The sequence below is a fragment of the Chenopodium quinoa genome, unplaced genomic scaffold (assembly GCF_001683475.1).
Source record: "Chenopodium quinoa cultivar QQ74 unplaced genomic scaffold, ASM168347v1, whole genome shotgun sequence".
In the NCBI taxonomy this organism is placed as follows: domain Eukaryota; kingdom Viridiplantae; phylum Streptophyta; class Magnoliopsida; order Caryophyllales; family Amaranthaceae; genus Chenopodium; species Chenopodium quinoa.
Genome location: NW_018744062.1, coordinates 1,600,864 through 1,617,883, shown reverse-complemented (window position 1 = coordinate 1,617,883; position 17,020 = coordinate 1,600,864). Strand labels below are relative to the sequence as shown.

Sequence of the window (17,020 nt, the reverse complement as noted above, 5' to 3'; positions counted from 1 at the left end):
AAACTTAACCAAAATGGTAGGAGCTTAAACTTCAAGACAAAGTATGGTTACATAAAAATTAGCTATTTTTTTTTAATATTCCATTGACATAGCATATTATTACTATAGTGTACGTTGTTATGCTATGTCAAAAGTGTATATAAAACGCATTTAAAAGGATTATATATATGTGAACAAAAGGGTAACAAAACACGATGATTAATACGTACGGAGTAGTATATAAATAAAAGACATAAAATGGAAGAAGTAGAAGGATAATGTGTCTTTGTGGTAAAAGCTAACGAACGCCCCGAGGACGTTGGATAAGCTAGCTAGAATAAAATTACAAATTAATATTAATTACACCGATTGACGCGTGATTTTATCATGCATTTCCAAATTAATACCATTTTAAGTAATATTTTAAATGCTTATTCAACGCCCGAGAACATTCGTTAGCAAGATCCTTTCTAAAAATACTACTCCATAATCTATATCTTTTTTTTTTTTCAATTGAGAAAAGTTTTAATCTTGGTTTGATCCTGTGTGATTTTAATTTGCAAAGCTTATATAACCAATTCACGTGAAGCTGGCTAAGAATAATCTGGCCATATTCAACAAAAAAAAATTGAATAACAACTGTTTGTCCTGGAAAAAATTAATAAAATATTGGAGGTCAAAAGAAGACTCTGGTTTAATTTAATTTACTGTAATTATTATTTTAAGATGGTGTCATGCAATGTTTGGCAGTTTCCAGTAGATTGACAGAACATTAGTTAGTAGAGATTTAACAAATCACAAAGCTGCAGAAATATTTGGTAGTCTTAATTATTGTTAGATTTGACTTTACTAACTCACTCTATTAAATTAGCCTATTTTCTAGCCAATTGGATTACTTTTTACAACAATTTGCCACTTTATTGGATTATTGTACTATGAACAAAGATTTTACCAATCAGATTTTCTTCTACTATCAATTCTTAGTTTATTATACATTTTGACAATCACCAATCTCAGTCAATGATGCACCACAATACCATACTTTCATTATTTTGTTCACGATATGAACCCAAAGAAAACACAATAAAAGAATGTCAAATACTCCATAGTAAAGTATTTTTGTTTTTTTTTTACAACATATACTCCTACACTCTAACCATGATGCATGCTATCTAAATCAAAAGAAAAGCTCGCCAGAGCTATTTTGATGAAGTTTCAACTATAGTATTTTACAACCTTCATTGGGATATTGATTGTCACATCACTGTTATAAATTATACGGTAGATATGACAATTCATAGGAAGTATTGTAATAGTCTTTTTTTTTTTTTTTTTTTTTTTTTGAAAGAAAGAAAGAAAGTATAGTAATAGTTTAAAACAACCAAAACCCTTTTTTTCTTTTGGAGGGGGAAGGGGGGTGGAGTTTTGTAACAAAATTGGTATGATAGAATCTATCTAATTGCAATCTCTTAACTTGTATGATCTATATATGTGCTTAGTTATGGAGAAGTTGTTCCTATTTACATGGGTGAACGCCATATTTTTCCTTCTAATGATATGACAATAAGGGACACATCATCATGGTACCTTCGTCTTTCGCCTTGTGGAATTTCTATCAAGTCATAGAAATCCATTCCTGCAAAAACATATTACAATTCTTTTAGTAGTTGTTGTTACTGACTCAACTCGACTCGACTTCAGTCCTCTTTAAGCATCAAAAATACACATTGCATTGTGTAACATACCGGCTTTTTTAGCAGCTCGAAACAAGACTTCTTCTATGAGATGTTGAGCGGGATCTCCCTCGGGTGTGGATGCCATGAAAAGCTCGACTTCAGACACGGCTTCTTCGTTGGTGAAATATTGGTAAAGTCCATCAGAGGACAGGATCAAGAACCTGTCCCTTGGACTTACTTTGTGGTGGTGAAGTGATGGTGAACATGTTAGATAAGGTGAGCTACCAATGTAGTCAATTCTGAACATTTCTAGTAAGGCATCATTCCAGTTTGGCTGTAAAAGCATCAACTAGCAAATTAATCCTAGGAATTATATGTTCTGCTGAATAAATATTTAACAGGAAAAGAGCTTTCATAAACAAAATGAATGTATCTAAGCATTTTGTTTGGTACCTGTTTGAGAAATCCTGCACCAAATGCACGAGTGACCTTCAACGATCCTTTCACACGATTGTTTACTACCGCGAATGGATCATCTAGGTGTCCTCTTCTAATTCTTTGAACTTCCTGCAACAATCCAAGTCAAGAACGTACAGGTCAATACACTATCAACGTGACTACTAATTGCGTATGTCTTTGAGGACATAGCATAACAAAATATTAACAATGCTAAGTATTGGGAATACCTCTTTTACATAGGTGTTGTGATCCACTGTCAATTGAAGGGAAGAGATGTGAGGAAACTCTTCTGAAAACTCGGTCTCAGAAGCCGGTTTTTGGCCTAAAACAGCTCTACTATCACCAACATTCATCAAGTAAATATCTTCTCCCATCATCAACATAGCCAAAACACAAGAACCCATCAAAGACAGCTCAGGGTTTTCCTTCACCATCTTATCAGCAATATCCAGATACGCTTCCTCCGTCTTCCTTAAGGCGTTCGAAAGCGCCTTAAGAACATCCGAATGCTTGATTTTACTGGACATTTGCTTAAGCCTTTCCCTTACCTTTTCATCTATCTCCAATATTTGCCTACCACTACTATTATTAGTAGCAAAACTATTCTTATTCCTTAGCTTTTTCTTCATACTTACATCAACATTACTATTGACCTCTTCATCTTGATCAATAGACGAACAACAATCCAACCCACTCATTCTCCTAGAGCAATCGTTGACTTCCTCCTCGGAATCCTTAGATATAGTAGATTGATTCGAGGCAGAAACCGATTCCAATTCCGATTCCGATCTACAATCATGATAGAGCAAACCCTGAAGCTCTTTATTGACAGAAGAATAAAGATTAGAAAGCAAGAAATCAGGAGCATCAGGACCATTAAAACCATCATAGATCCCTACAAAAACCCAACCATAATTTTCAGAAACAACAATATGAACTCTGTCTTCCCCTGCTTTCCCCTGCGCCCATTGAACATTCTCAGACTCCATTCCAATTCCTCCATTTCCATTCAAATTATCAACCTCGTTTTCTTCTTCTAAGCTCATTTCACAGCTCAAATTCGCAACACTACTGTTTTTCCCAACACTATCTAAATTATTACTATTGTAGCTTTCCAATTCTTTAATGGAATCATACCCTGTTTTAAGATTCCCTTTACCATTTCCCCAAATTGTGCTCAAGATTGAATCTTTAATCCCTTTGATTGAACCCCACTTGTTAAATTCATACTTAGACTTAATCTTCTCCAATTTTGGATTACACTTTTGCTGATCAATTGGTCCTGAGAGAACCCCTCTTTCGATCGGACCCGATAAGAACCCTCTTTCGATCAATCCAGAACCCGAACCCGAGTATCGACTCAAAGGAAGTGGACCAGAATTGATTAGGTTCCGAGGAATAGGCTGCAAAGGAACCGAAGCAAAAGAAGATGAACTCTCAAAAGAAGAAGCACGATCCATAGTTGATGGATAATCATCCAAAAGCAGAGTAGTTGACAGAGGTGTTGAAGTGTTGGCGCTTAACGAAGCGCCGGAAAGATTTTTAAATATTGCTGCCGGTGATGATGATATTGCTGCGGTGGTGGTTGTAAGGCTTCCACTGAAAAATTGGTGGTGGTGATCGGGTGGTGGTGGGATGTAACAAAAGGAATGACCTAAACCTTCGTCGTGAAGCGGGTTGCTGAGGATAACCGCGATGTCGTGCCGTTGGGAGATATCTCCGCCGCCGCTTGCCGGGCATAGACACGGGGTTAGCTTCCCGGCCGCGTTGCCCATTTTTTTGATTGATTCAAATTGTCCAATATATGAATCACAATAATAATAATAATCAAGAGAGAAAAATGGATTTATAGAAGAAGAATTTTGGTGGTGTTCATTTTGATGGAGTGTGTGAGAAAGAAGGTTGGAAATTGAGAGAAGGGAAAAGAGTTATGTTAAGTTATGATATGTGGAGTTTGGGGGGAATCGAGAAAAGGGGGAGAGAAGAGTTGACTTTTAGATAGTGGGTAATGAGTTATTTGAATATAAGGATATTATTTTATTGGTTTATAATGTTGGTGGGCGTTGACATTTAAAGTTGGTTATAACAAAAATAAAAGATAAAGCAATTCGGATGTGGGGGAGGTGGCTTTGATGCGTCTACAACTCTACTATCGGTTAAGGACATGTTCGGCAAAATTAGCTTTTAACGGTATATAAGAAACTGTAGTTTTAACTACGAAAATGACTGTGTAGTATTAAACATTGTTATTTGTCTAAGTAGATATACATGTTTTGGATCATTCTTTTCTTAAGCATATATATGGCACATTCTTTTCCTTTCTTTTAATGATTCTTTGTTGTCATTTCACGAGAGAAATATTTAGACATTTCACTTTAAATTTAAGAAAACCTATAGCTATAGGCATATATAAAGAAAATAAGAAAGTATGTTAGTAACCTAACAAGTTGTGAAAAATGTAAATTGCAAAATTTTTATAACCTAACAAGATGTGAGACGTATTTTTTTTTTTTAAAAAACATTTCAATAATTTTTTTAGGAATTGAACGATATCATTATTACTCTTGTACTGCAATACAATCATCTCATGTTTTACCTCATGGATTTGATCATCTTTTAGTTATATGTATAGCTGTGATTATGATTCAAATCAAAACTTATTGCTTTATTTTCAAATAAAATTTACATGTGATCACAAAAGAAAAAGTATAAATAATTACAAGTTTACAATTAATTTAGATTAACAAATCAAAAAATGAGAACAAGTCCAAGTGCACGATCCGATTATGTATTCCAAATCTAATTAACGAGGAAAATGTTAATTATACTATGCATTCACACATCTTTCAATAAGAAACAACTCAATAGCTCATATATTAGCTTAGTACATAAGTATTAAATATTTTGAGTGAAAGACTTGTCGTTCAAATTGATTGATTGAGACAAAAGATGAAAGTTTTGGATCAAATAGTTTAGTTTCTTGGGTTTTATGATTTGATATTGGTAAATGAAAAAACACTTGGGACAAAAGATCAGTAGTAAACTTTAGAAGAAGAAAATAAAAGTCAAGTCAAAATGTGTACTCGTATAAAACATGGAGAATGTTGGGGTTAAATGCATTAGTAGTGGCCAGCTTTGTCTAACAAGGGAATGACATGTTAAAGACAATGGTGCCACGTGGCATTTCCTATGTAATTTACTTATTATTTCCCTTTTTGGTCATGGTATTTTGTCTTGAAGAGTGGAAGGGAAGATGAGTAAAGTGGAAGATATAATCTTTTTATTACAATAGCTAAGAATTAAATTAAAACTCATCCTTAGAATCAATTCTCACCTTTTTTTTTCCCACAAAAGTTCTATTTTTTATTATTAAAAAATGCTTAATTAGAAATTAAAGATAGTTAAAAAAGAATAAAGTACAGTATATAGGTATACATTTATTTAGATACGAAATATATTTTAGCACTAAATGGTAAATACTTGTTTAAAATCTTTTCAACATTTTTTATACTAGGTATGAAATATCATGTAGATAAATATAAATGCTATAACCGTCTTTATTAAAGGCTAATAAGTGAATATTTAAACAACACTAAGTAGTTTATATGTAGTAAATATCGAAGCATTTTTTGAATTATCTAAAGAAATTACGATTATGAACATATATCATACTAGAATACTTTTTTTTTTTTACTATCTATCTAGACCTAGTGAGCTACATGAAAAGAAATAGGGAATATTTAAAAAAAAAAACACACACTCTACACCTTTCTTATTAGTACTGTATTACAGTAGCAACTATAGGTATCCATTAAGGAGTAGTTAAACTGTTTTTAATTCAATGGAAAAAGATTAGTTATGTGAGTAGAAGACAAAAATACAGGGTCCCACAACACTGCACAATGGTTAAGTTTAAATGATGAAATGAGATGATTATGCTAATTCTGTTTTTAATTGGGCGTAAAAGTATGGTATCCAAATTAAATTAATTACTCTGACTCCACTAATTTATGATGGTTTGGTCATCTTCTCCAATAAGGCCAATCAATTCTGCCAAAAGCTCAAAGTTATTTTACATTACATCAATTAGCTCCTACACTTATATAAATAAAGGGTCAATTAGCACTGGAGTTGACTTTGTAATACTACGGAGTATTATATTTACATGTAATGTATTTGTTTGACATTTACGTCCACTAGACCACTAATATATGATTTGACTTTATTTAGTTTTGACTTTTTGCAAATACACCTCTTTTTATTACTTTGTCTAGATGGATGTTGCTCAAAACCGATCCATCTCAAAATTGTGTGGGGTAGCAATTTGTTTTTGGAGGAATAAAATTATATTGATTATTACTATGTACATTTTTTTAAAAAAAAAACTATAAATACTCAAATTATCTTCGATCTATATTATATCATAAACTTGGATTAGGTGTCAAGAGAGTTTCTTAATATATATATTTTTTTTGTCGACTAATAATGTTCGTGGAATATTGGAAAAGGGGAGGGAATAGAAATTGTTAATACGTCTTGTAACCTTAAAGAGTAAGAGTAATAGAGAGTGAGGGATAGCTCAAGTAGTAAGAGCTTCCTTCCCGGTTTCAGGAGATCTTGGGATCGATCCTCACCCCGCCCTTATGGTTCTCTACACGCCAAAAAAAGAGTAAGAATAATAGCTATTTGATGAGAACTCGTTTCCAATTTTCCATCCTGGAAATTAATATGCCTATCATTTCAAGTTCAAGTTGAAGTCTTTGAACAACTCTGTATGCCACAAGTTCTGTCCCCAATATCAGAAATTGCCCATAAGACCTATTTAGAAGAAGAAAATGGCATTCAACAACACAAAAGGCAATCGGAATCCAAGGATCTGAACACAGAGAAATCAAGAGCAAGCCCCAGTTTGATTGCGTGGGTAGGCAGAAGTTCAGCCAGAGCAATGTCTTAATAAAAAGCAAGATAACTTAATCAATAAATGAATTTCTTAAATGCAACAACCTCAAAACCAAATGTAGTACAGTCTGATATACTTAGCACAACTGAAACCTCAATCATCCGGGGAACAGCAGAAGCAAGTAACCCAGCAACAAAAACAGACAGAAATTCAAACCACGAAAAGAAAACAAGAAAAAATGAATCCATACACTAGTATTAGTATTTCGCATGTTTTAGCAAACAATCATGCACACAATTTTAGCATACACAACAGCTTACAAAAGGGTAACAATTACATGAATTCATCATGCCATTCCATCAATCGGCTTTAATAAGCCTATTCAAGAAATGAGAAACACTGATAAAAACAAGAACAAAAACCAACTGAGCAGACTGCTTCTTGATCATAGTTTCATATCGACAAAACAACACTGGCAATGGAAATCTTTCCAGTAAAAGTACTAAACTCTTAAAACTTGTCAAAATACATACCAGAAACTAAGCAAATTCTAAAGAAATTGGTACTAAAGAGCCACATTTGACAGATTCAATCTGTATAATCACTCATGAGCATATAATGGGGGTGTTGATAAGTATATTAGGTGACTCGTACTTCGTAGCTTTGTCCGCCCGATCGGGCGGACATTGCCCGGTCTGACCGGGCGGAAGAAGAAGAGGTGCCTGGCAAATTCGTTGAAGAAGCTGCTCTCGCGCCCGACCGGGCGAGCCTTCGCCCGACCGGGCGAGCCTTCGCCCGATCGGGCAGACCTTGCCCGGTCTGACCGGGCGGTGGGGGTTGGATACGTTGAAGCATTCGTATGGAGTCTTCTTCTCGCGCCCGATCGGGCAGACCTTGCCCGGTCTGACCGGGCGGAGAAGGAAAAATACGGAACGCGGATTTTGCGGTTTTAGGTTATCTTATTTTATTATCTTTTTGCCCAAGTATCTTTTAATTAGGGATTAATATAAAACCTCCCTAATATCAGTATTAGGGTGAAGAGAGACAGAGTGAAAGCCGTTCTTGAGAAATACAAGAATCATCTTTGTAATCTTTGCAGTTTATAGTGAAATCATTCGATCTCGGTGCCCGTGGACGTAGCTATCACATCGATAGTGAACCACGTAAATTCTTGGTGTTGTTCTTATTGTTTGCATTGAATTTCTTTATTGTTTTCTTGTTTGTTTTCGACCTTTGCTTCCGCTGTCGCACAACAATTGGTATCAAGAGCTCAGGTTCAATCCTTGGAGAGTTTCTTGAAGATAACAATGGCAGGAGATTCAACAATAAGAATTGAGAAGTTTACCGGGAAAAATAGTTTCGGGCTATGGCAAATTAAGATGAAGGCTCTGTTAAAACAACAGCAGATATGGCGTCCGTTGGCTCCAAAGAGTACTACTTCGGAGTCAGGAGACGGACCGACTGACTCGCAGTTAGAAGTTATGGAAGAGAAGGCACACTCTACCATATTACTTAGTCTTGATGATCAAATCATCACGGAGGTTGCTGATCAGGAAACGGCGGCTGGATTGTGGCTGAAGCTGGAGTCATTGTATATGACTAAGTCGTTGACCAACAAATTATTACTGAAACAGCGGTTGTTTAGCCTCCGGATGCAGTCAGGTACTTCCTTACGGGAACATCTAGAAAAACTTAACTCTATTTTGCTTGATTTACGTAATTTAGATGTTAAAATTGATGATGAGGATGCTGCGTTGATTTTACTTGTATCTCTACCGTCTAGCTTTGAGAATTTTGTAGAGTCTTTTGTTGTTGGTAAGGATTCTATAACCTTAGAAGAAGTGAAGGCAGCACTTCATACTAGGGAACTCAGAATGAAAGCTACGAGTGATAATGGGGATAATGGTAGTGGGTTATTTGTTAAGTCCGGAAAGTCTAAAAAGAATAAGGGGTTTAACAAGGGGAACAATGCTGGGTCGGGTGCTGGAAACGGCAAGGATGGATCTAGTAAAACTACTACTAAAACATGTTATTACTGTAAAGAACCGGGTCACTTTAGGAATAATTGTCCGGTGAGGAAAAACAAGTCCCAGGCTGCTGTAGTTGAAGAGAAACCGAATGAGAGCTATAATTCAGAGGAAGATTTAGCATTAGTCAGTTCTGCTAGGTCTGATGATTTATCTGATAACTGGGTTCTAGATTCGGGGTGTTCGTTCCATATGTGTCCACGTCGAGATTGGTTTGATACATATGAACCTCGCAATGGGGGTATGGTTATAGTCGGTAACAATGCTCCATGTAAGGTCACAGGTATTGGTTCCATGAGGTTGAGGACTGTTGATGGGCGGAGGTTAACTTTGACTAATGTACGGCATGTTCCTGCTTTAGGAAAGAATCTGATTTCATTGGGTACCCTGGATGAATTGGGGTACAATGGTGTGTTTTCAGATGGGGAGTTGTGTATTTTCAGAGGTTCTGAGTTGGTACTTAAGGGTATCAAAAGGAACACCCTCTATGTTTTTGAGGGTGTTACACTGCCTAGTTCTGCGGTTTGCGCATCTGTATCTCACCAGGAGATGACTAAGATTTGGCACATGAGGCTTGGTCATATGGGGGAGAAGGGGATGCAGCTATTGTCCAAGAGGGGTCTTCTATCCGGGGTCAAGGTTGCCAACCTTGAATTTTGTGAGCATTGTGTGTTTGGTAAGAAACACAGGTCAAAGTTCAGCAAGGGTGCTCACATTACTGATGCAGTGCTCGATTACATCCATTCAGATTGCTGGGGTCCATCTAGAGTTGAAGGTATGGGAGGTTACCACTATTTTGTGTCATTTGTTGATGACAAGTCCCGATACACATGGCTTAGGTTGCTTAAGTCAAAGGATGAGGCCTTCAAAGTTTTCAAGCAATGGAAAGCTTTGGTGGAAAATCGACAAGGAAGGAAGATCAAGAAGCTACGAACGGACAATGGGCTAGAGTTTTGCAAAGACGAGTTTAATCAGTTCTGTGCAGATGAGGGTATAGGTCGGCATCATACTGTCAGGAAGACACCACAGCAGAACGGTGTAGCAGAACGGGTTAATCAGACACTGCTAGAGAGAGTCCGATGCATGCTCTCTAATGCAGGGCTTGGGAGGAGGTACTGGAGTGAAGCTGTGTTAACAGCTTGTTATGTCATTAATAGGGGTCCTCATTCTGGAATTGATTCCAAAATTCCGTTTGAGATCTGGAGTGGTAAGTTGCCTAATTTTTCGAATTTGAAGATTTTTGGTTGTGTTGCTTATTATCATGTTATTGAGGGTAAGCTGGATCCACGAGCCAAGAAGGGGTGTTTTGTTGGGTACGGGGATGGTGTGAAGGGGTTTAGAATTTTTTCACCTTCGGAGGGTCGGGTCATTCTTAGTAGGGATGTTACTTTCGATGAAAACACCATGTATTCAATTAAAAATGCAGAGATTTCAGATTTGAGAAGGGAAGGAGACAATTTATTACAGACAGATGGGGTACTTGAGGTACATCAGTCTACCATTGCTGATTTACCTCGGGTACAATATATTGATGATGATGCTGATGTTCCAGTGCCGGGTACTCCTGAACCTGAGATTACTCCTACTCATTCTAACTCTGGGGATGAGGTGGAGCAATCTAATCAGGGGTCATCTAGTCAACCTGACACCATTCTTGAGATGCCTAAACGAGTTATCAAGAAGCCTGTTAGATTGATTGAAGAGATGGAGGGAAGAAATTACTGTGTTGATGCGATGACAGGTTATGCATTGAGTGTAGCTGATGATGTAGAGTCATTTGAACCTGCCACATATAAACAAGCAATTAGTTGTAGTGAGTCTGCGCAATGGCTTGCCGCAATGGGTGAAGAGATGCAGTCCCTTTACAAGAACAGAGTGTGGGAACTGGTAAAGGTACCGGAAGGGAGGAAGCTTGTGAGTTGTAAATGGATTTACAAGAAGAAAGAAGGGTTGTCGGAAACTGAGCAAATACGTTTTAAGGCTAGGCTAGTTGCTAAGGGGTTCAGTCAGGTAGAAGGGGTTGACTTTGTTGAGATATTCTCACCTGTGGTTCGACATACTTCTATCCGTGTGTTATTGTCAATTGTAGCACATTTTGATCTTGAGCTGGAGCAGTTGGATGTTAAAACGGCCTTCCTTCATGGCGATTTGGAGGAGGAGATTCTGATGAAGCAGCCCGAAGGATTCGAAGCTCCTGGAAAGGAACACTATGCCTGCAGATTGCTAAAGTCATTGTATGGACTTAAGCAATCCCCCCGACAGTGGTACAAAAGGTTTGATTCTTTTATGGTTTCACAAGGTTTTGACAGGAATTCATATGATTGCTGTGTGTATCATAGTAAGCTGGATAATGGTTCCATGATTTATCTTTTGTTATATGTTGATGACATGTTGGTTGCCACAAAGAATAAATCTGATATTGCTAGATTAAAGGAGATGCTTAACTCGGAGTTTGACATGAAAGACTTGGGTGCAGCTAGGAAGATTTTGGGTATGGAGATCTACAGGGATCGGGCTAGAGGTAAGCTTTTCTTGACTCAGAAAAGCTACATTGAAAAGATTCTGTCTCGTTTTGGGATGGAAAAATCGAAGCCTATAAGTACGCCAACTACTGTTAGTTGTAAGTTGTCTTTGTCTATGTCACCTCAATCAGAGGAGGAGTTGTCTTATATGTCTAGAGTTCCATATGCAAACGCGGTTGGTTGTTTGATGTATGCTATGGTCTGTACTAGGCCGGATATTGCGCATGCTGTTAGTGTTGTAAGCAGGTTTATGGCTCGACCTGGGAGGGAACACTGGCAAGGGGTGAAAAGGATTTTTCGCTACCTGAGAGGGACAGCTGATATTGGTCTTGTGTACGGGAATGATAAGGAATGCTTGGTCACTGGGTACAGTGATTCTGATTATGCAGCTGATGTGGATACCAGGAGGTCTGTGACTGGTTATGTGTTCACTTTGGGTGGTTCTGTGGTTAGTTGGAAGTCTACATTGCAGTCATCAGTTACGTTGTCAACTACTGAAGCTGAGTATATGGCTCTAACTTCTGCAGCTAAGGAGTCTATTTGGCTCAAAGGCCTAGTAGGTGAACTGGGTATTGCACAGGATTTTGCTACAGTGTATTGTGATAGTCTAAGTGCGATTTGCTTAGCTAAAGATCAAGTACACCATGATCGGACGAAGCACATTGATGTCAGGTATCATTTCTTACGTACTGACAAGAGGATTAAGGTGAAGAAGATTGGGACTGCTGACAACCCGGCTGATTTCTTCACTAAGCCTGTTCCGTTTAGCAAGTTTAAACATTGCTTAGACTTGCTAAATATTGATTACTACGTGATGTAGTAGGCCCTGAGGGGCGAAGTTGGGGAGCTCCTGGTGTAGGTGTGTTGGCCTTAAGGTGGAGCTTGCCCGGGGCTTGTGATGCAGGTGGAGCATTATGAGTTGTTATACTTGGAGACGAGTATGTGATGGGTCTTGGTTGAAGACTTATCGGGATGTATGGCTTATGCATGAGTCCTGCATCAGGTTTGGCTTGAGATGTTTTTTCACTATGTCTTGATGGGGTCGTTTGCTGACTACGAGTTCTCGTCAAGGTGGAGATTGTTGATAAGTATATTAGGTGACTCGTACTTCGTAGCTTTGTCCGCCCGATCGGGCGGACATTGCCCGGTCTGACCGGGCGGAAGAAGAAGAGGTGCCTGGCAAATTCGTTGAAGAAGCTGCTCTCGCGCCCGACCGGGCGAGCCTTCGCCCGACCGGGCGAGCCTTCGCCCGATCGGGCAGACCTTGCCCGGTCTGACCGGGCGGTGGGGGTTGGATACGTTGAAGCATTCGTATGGAGTCTTCTTCTCGCGCCCGATCGGGCAGACCTTGCCCGGTCTGACCGGGCGGAGAAGGAAAAATACGGAACGCGGATTTTGCGGTTTTAGGTTATCTTATTTTATTATCTTTTTGCCCAAGTATCTTTTAATTAGGGATTAATATAAAACCTCCCTAATATCAGTATTAGGGTGAAGAGAGACAGAGTGAAAGCCGTTCTTGAGAAATACAAGAATCATCTTTGTAATCTTTGCAGTTTATAGTGAAATCATTCGATCTCGGTGCCCGTGGACGTAGCTATCACATCGATAGTGAACCACGTAAATTCTTGGTGTTGTTCTTATTGTTTGCATTGAATTTCTTTATTGTTTTCTTGTTTGTTTTCGACCTTTGCTTCCGCTGTCGCACAACAGGGGGCCACGAAGATTCTTAATTGCACTGCGGCGCAGATTAGAACGACCAAATGGAATTTTTCCAGATTCATCAACACCAATATCTAGAAGCTCTTCATCAGCTGTAAACGAACAAACCAGGCCATCTGTTCCAAACTCAACAAGGGCATCATAACCATGCATGCCCCCATCTGGAAATAGTTTCTTCTCTATGGAAGCTGAGTGGTCAGCGATAAACGGGCATACCAACCATGGCATTACTTCAGACAGTTCTAAATCATCATCCATTTGCAGCAGAATTATGTTCGCGAACAAATACCACTTCAAAATCAGGACTCTTTGTCCGATTGTTTTTGTACCATAATAATAGTTTATGATAGAAAGAAATATTACTGGGAGAAAGAGAGCTCATCCAAAGAAGTACATTCTTGCCCCTCAAATCTGCCACAGGAATCTTTGTGTTTCCTTTAAGAAGGTAACTCTGTGACTCATACACCAGCAATGTCTCCAAGGTGAGTTCTTTGAACTTGTTTACTTCCCGCTGGACTAGTTCCTTTCTAGTAAATGGATAAGCATTAATTCCAAAAGTGATCAATACTTCTCGGCCATAAGGATCAATAGATCCATCCTGGGTTCCCAAAATGATAAGCTCATCTTCTAAGGGGCAAACAAGTCGATAGAGCTTGCGGCTTACAGAATTATCAAAGGGCATATACCACAAGGATAAATTGTGCTTCTGCAGCTGATTATCAACAAACAACTTGTAATTTTGTGGGTCAAGAGAGTCCAACATGGGCATGTAGACCAGCAAAATTTCAAATGACTTGTGGTGAGTTTTGCAGTGTTGATATACCTCCTTGAGCTTGGGAATGAGATCTCCTTTGATACACAAGAACAACCCAACAAAATCCTTGTTATTGAGGTCTGAGATAGTCACCGTGCCACAACCATCTTCTGCATTGGTCTTTTTTAGAACATCAGACAGTTTGCACCTCAAAAGTCCCACAAGGTTGTTAGTGGAACAAGTTTTCCATCTCGGTTCTTCATCTGCTTGAAGTTCCTGCAGCTTCTCATCAGTGAAGGGAAAGGCATCGGCTCCATAATCACCCACAAACCTATTTCCATGAAGTAGAATGTTCTTCTTCATATCCGTACCCTTCTTATCCAAAATCAGGCATTGAAAATAATCGAGTTGAAGGTAGTTGCATATAAAATCTCGACGCTTCAAGTCCTCAAACGGTATTACAAAACAAGAAGGGGGGAAAGCCGACAAGAAATGATCGAAAACCTGCTTGTAATCAGCTAGTTTCTTCATCTTTACAACCACTACCATCTCAAAATCAACACCCAAAGCATAAAACTCCCCTATATGGAATGTATGCAACTGACTGTACCAAGCTCTGCTGAGAAGAGACTAGCTGCCTTGTCTCCAGTGAAAACCATTGAGACTGTGGAGACCATTGTGTCAACCAACCAGGTGAGCATGTACTCCTATGTTGAGTCTCCTAAGTTAGGAATGGTATTTAAATCCTTTGAAGATGTAGAAACCTACTACAAGGAATATGCAGAGCAGAAAGGCTTTGGAGTAACTAGAGTTTCGTCTGCATTTTCGAAGAATAAAAAGGAGAGGAGAGGTGCCACATGGAAGTGTGAGTGTTGGGGCCCACCTGATATGAGGGCAAGGAGGGAGGCCAAGAAAAGGGCCAAGGCAATGGAGTTGTGTGGCACAGGTGGTGTGGTTAACGGTGAAATTGGAGAAGATATACTGCAGCGTGCCAAAAGAACATCTAAGAAATGTGAATGTGGTGCCATGTTATATGCCGGGATTGATAATGATGGGTTGTGGGCTATAAGGAAGGTGAAAACCGAACAAGATAACCATACCCCCAAACCAAGTGATGCTAAGTTGGTGAAGGAATATCGAATGAAGAAGTATACATCCAATGTAAGAAGGCAACTACTGAATTTCTATGATGAAGGTGTTCCTGTAAGGCAAGCACATGGGTGTATAGCTACTGAGACTGGGGAGGATAACCTTCCTAGTGTAAAGGACCTACAACATGAAGTCTACAAGGAGAAGCGGTTGAAAATGGAAGGTGGTGACGCAGCTGCAATGATGGCCTACTTTGATAAGATGCAAGCGGATAATCAGAATTTCTATCATGCACACAGATTAGATGGTGAAGGCCGGTTGAAGGACGTACTGTGGGTTGACACTCGTAGTAGGGTTTCTTATGAAGAATTTGGCGACGTGGTTTTCTTTGATGCCACTTACATAACAAACAAGTATGAGCTACCGTTTGCCAACTTCGTAGGCGTTAATCACCATGGTTAATCGATATTATTGGGATGTGCCCTCATTTCACACGAGGATTCAGACACATTTGCTTGGGTTTTTAGGAAATGGCTATCATGCATGGGTGACAGACAACCGGGTGCAATTTTGACAGATCAAGCAGCGGCTATGCGGAAGCCTCTGGCAGAAGTTATGCCTAATTCACGTCATCGGTGGTGCATTTGGCACATAATGAGGAAAATCCCAGACAAGTTGGGGAGTTGTGAACAGTAAGTATACATTCTAACTTAGGTTTATATGTTTGTGCAATTTCATTCTAATTAATGGGTGAAAACAGTTGGTGTAGCATATATGTGAGTTGTTGTGATTTGCTTGCATCATAGCAATCATATCACCCCCTCTGCTGTTGTTTTGTATTGTTTTATATCAGTGAGGGATGGATCTTTATTATTTAATTAATTGTGATGGTAGAAAGTATTACTGATTTGATGATCTTCTTTTGTTACTGGTAGTAAGTATTATTTAATTACATGCTGGTAATGGGCAGCCCTGTTGCAAGGCAGAACACATACTGCCTGAATGCACTTTGTTCTGAATGCATTTTCTTTTGAATGCATTTTGTTCTCAATGAATTATGTTCTGAATATTTGCATAATTCCATGTTGCACTTGATATAGCTATGCAGATTTTAAAAGTCCACTTAAGACCCTTATATATGAAAGCTTCACCGTTGCTGAGTTTGAGCGTAGATGAGGAGAATTAATGACCACTTATGAGCTAGAGGAGAATGATTGGTTATCTGAATTGTATGATGAAAGGCATATGTGGGTCTCAGCTTTTATGAAAGAACACTTTTGGGCAGGGATGAAGACAACACAAAGGGTCGAAAGCATAAATAGTTTCTTCGACGGGTTTGTGAATCGGAAAACAAGGCTGTACGAATTTCCGGAGAAGTACACAAGGGCCATGGCGAGGCGTGTGAAAGCTGAGAATGAGGCTGATGCTAGGTGTGGCAAATATCGTAGACGTCTTGTAAGTGACTTTCATGTAGAGAAATTCTTCCACGACATTTACACTGATACAAAGTTTCAGGAGATTCAAATTGAGTGTTGTCGACTCATGCGTTGCTCCGGGAGGGAAGAGCGTGATTTGGGAGGGAACATTATTCAATATCTACTTGAAGACAGGGTTTGGATCATTCCCGAAGGGAAGAATGAAGAGGTGATCACTGATAGGAGGAGATTCTACTCTGTACTCTTTAATACAGTTACAAAGGAGGTCTCTTGTGATTGTAGGAAGTTTGAAACATTCGGGATTCTATGTAGGCATGTCATCCGAGTCTATGATCAAAATTTGGTGTTTGATATTCCACCCAAATATGTTCTCCGGCGCTGGCGAAAAGACATAAGTAGGAAACATACTCGGGTGAAGGTGGCTTACCACGATCCCACTGAGAATGTAGCTGTTCAGAC

General features: G+C 38.8%; 2 protein-coding genes and 1 pseudogene across 2 annotated transcripts; 1 reads left to right on the top strand and 2 right to left on the bottom strand.

Moving 5' to 3' along the window:
- Positions 1-1,063: 1,063 nt before the first annotated feature.
- On the bottom strand, positions 1,064-4,253 carry LOC110690726 (probable protein phosphatase 2C 4). The gene is made up of 4 exons (XM_021867603.1): positions 2,342-4,253; positions 2,109-2,222; positions 1,725-1,989; positions 1,064-1,615 (listed from the first exon to the last, which is right to left on the bottom strand). Exons 1-4 carry the CDS (start codon positions 3,887-3,889, stop codon positions 1,500-1,502), a joined length of 2,043 nt encoding a protein of 680 aa, XP_021723295.1. The 5' UTR covers positions 3,890-4,253; the 3' UTR covers positions 1,064-1,499.
- Positions 4,254-6,796: 2,543 nt separating this feature from the next.
- On the bottom strand, positions 6,797-14,713 carry LOC110690796 (annotated as a pseudogene).
- A 55-nt stretch (positions 14,714-14,768) lies between these two features.
- LOC110690795 (protein FAR1-RELATED SEQUENCE 6-like) lies at positions 14,769-16,301 on the top strand. The gene is made up of 3 exons (XM_021867684.1): positions 14,769-15,538; positions 15,653-15,817; positions 16,226-16,301. Exons 1-3 carry the CDS (start codon positions 14,769-14,771, stop codon positions 16,299-16,301), a joined length of 1,011 nt encoding a protein of 336 aa, XP_021723376.1.
- The last annotated feature ends 719 nt before the right edge of the window (positions 16,302-17,020 follow it).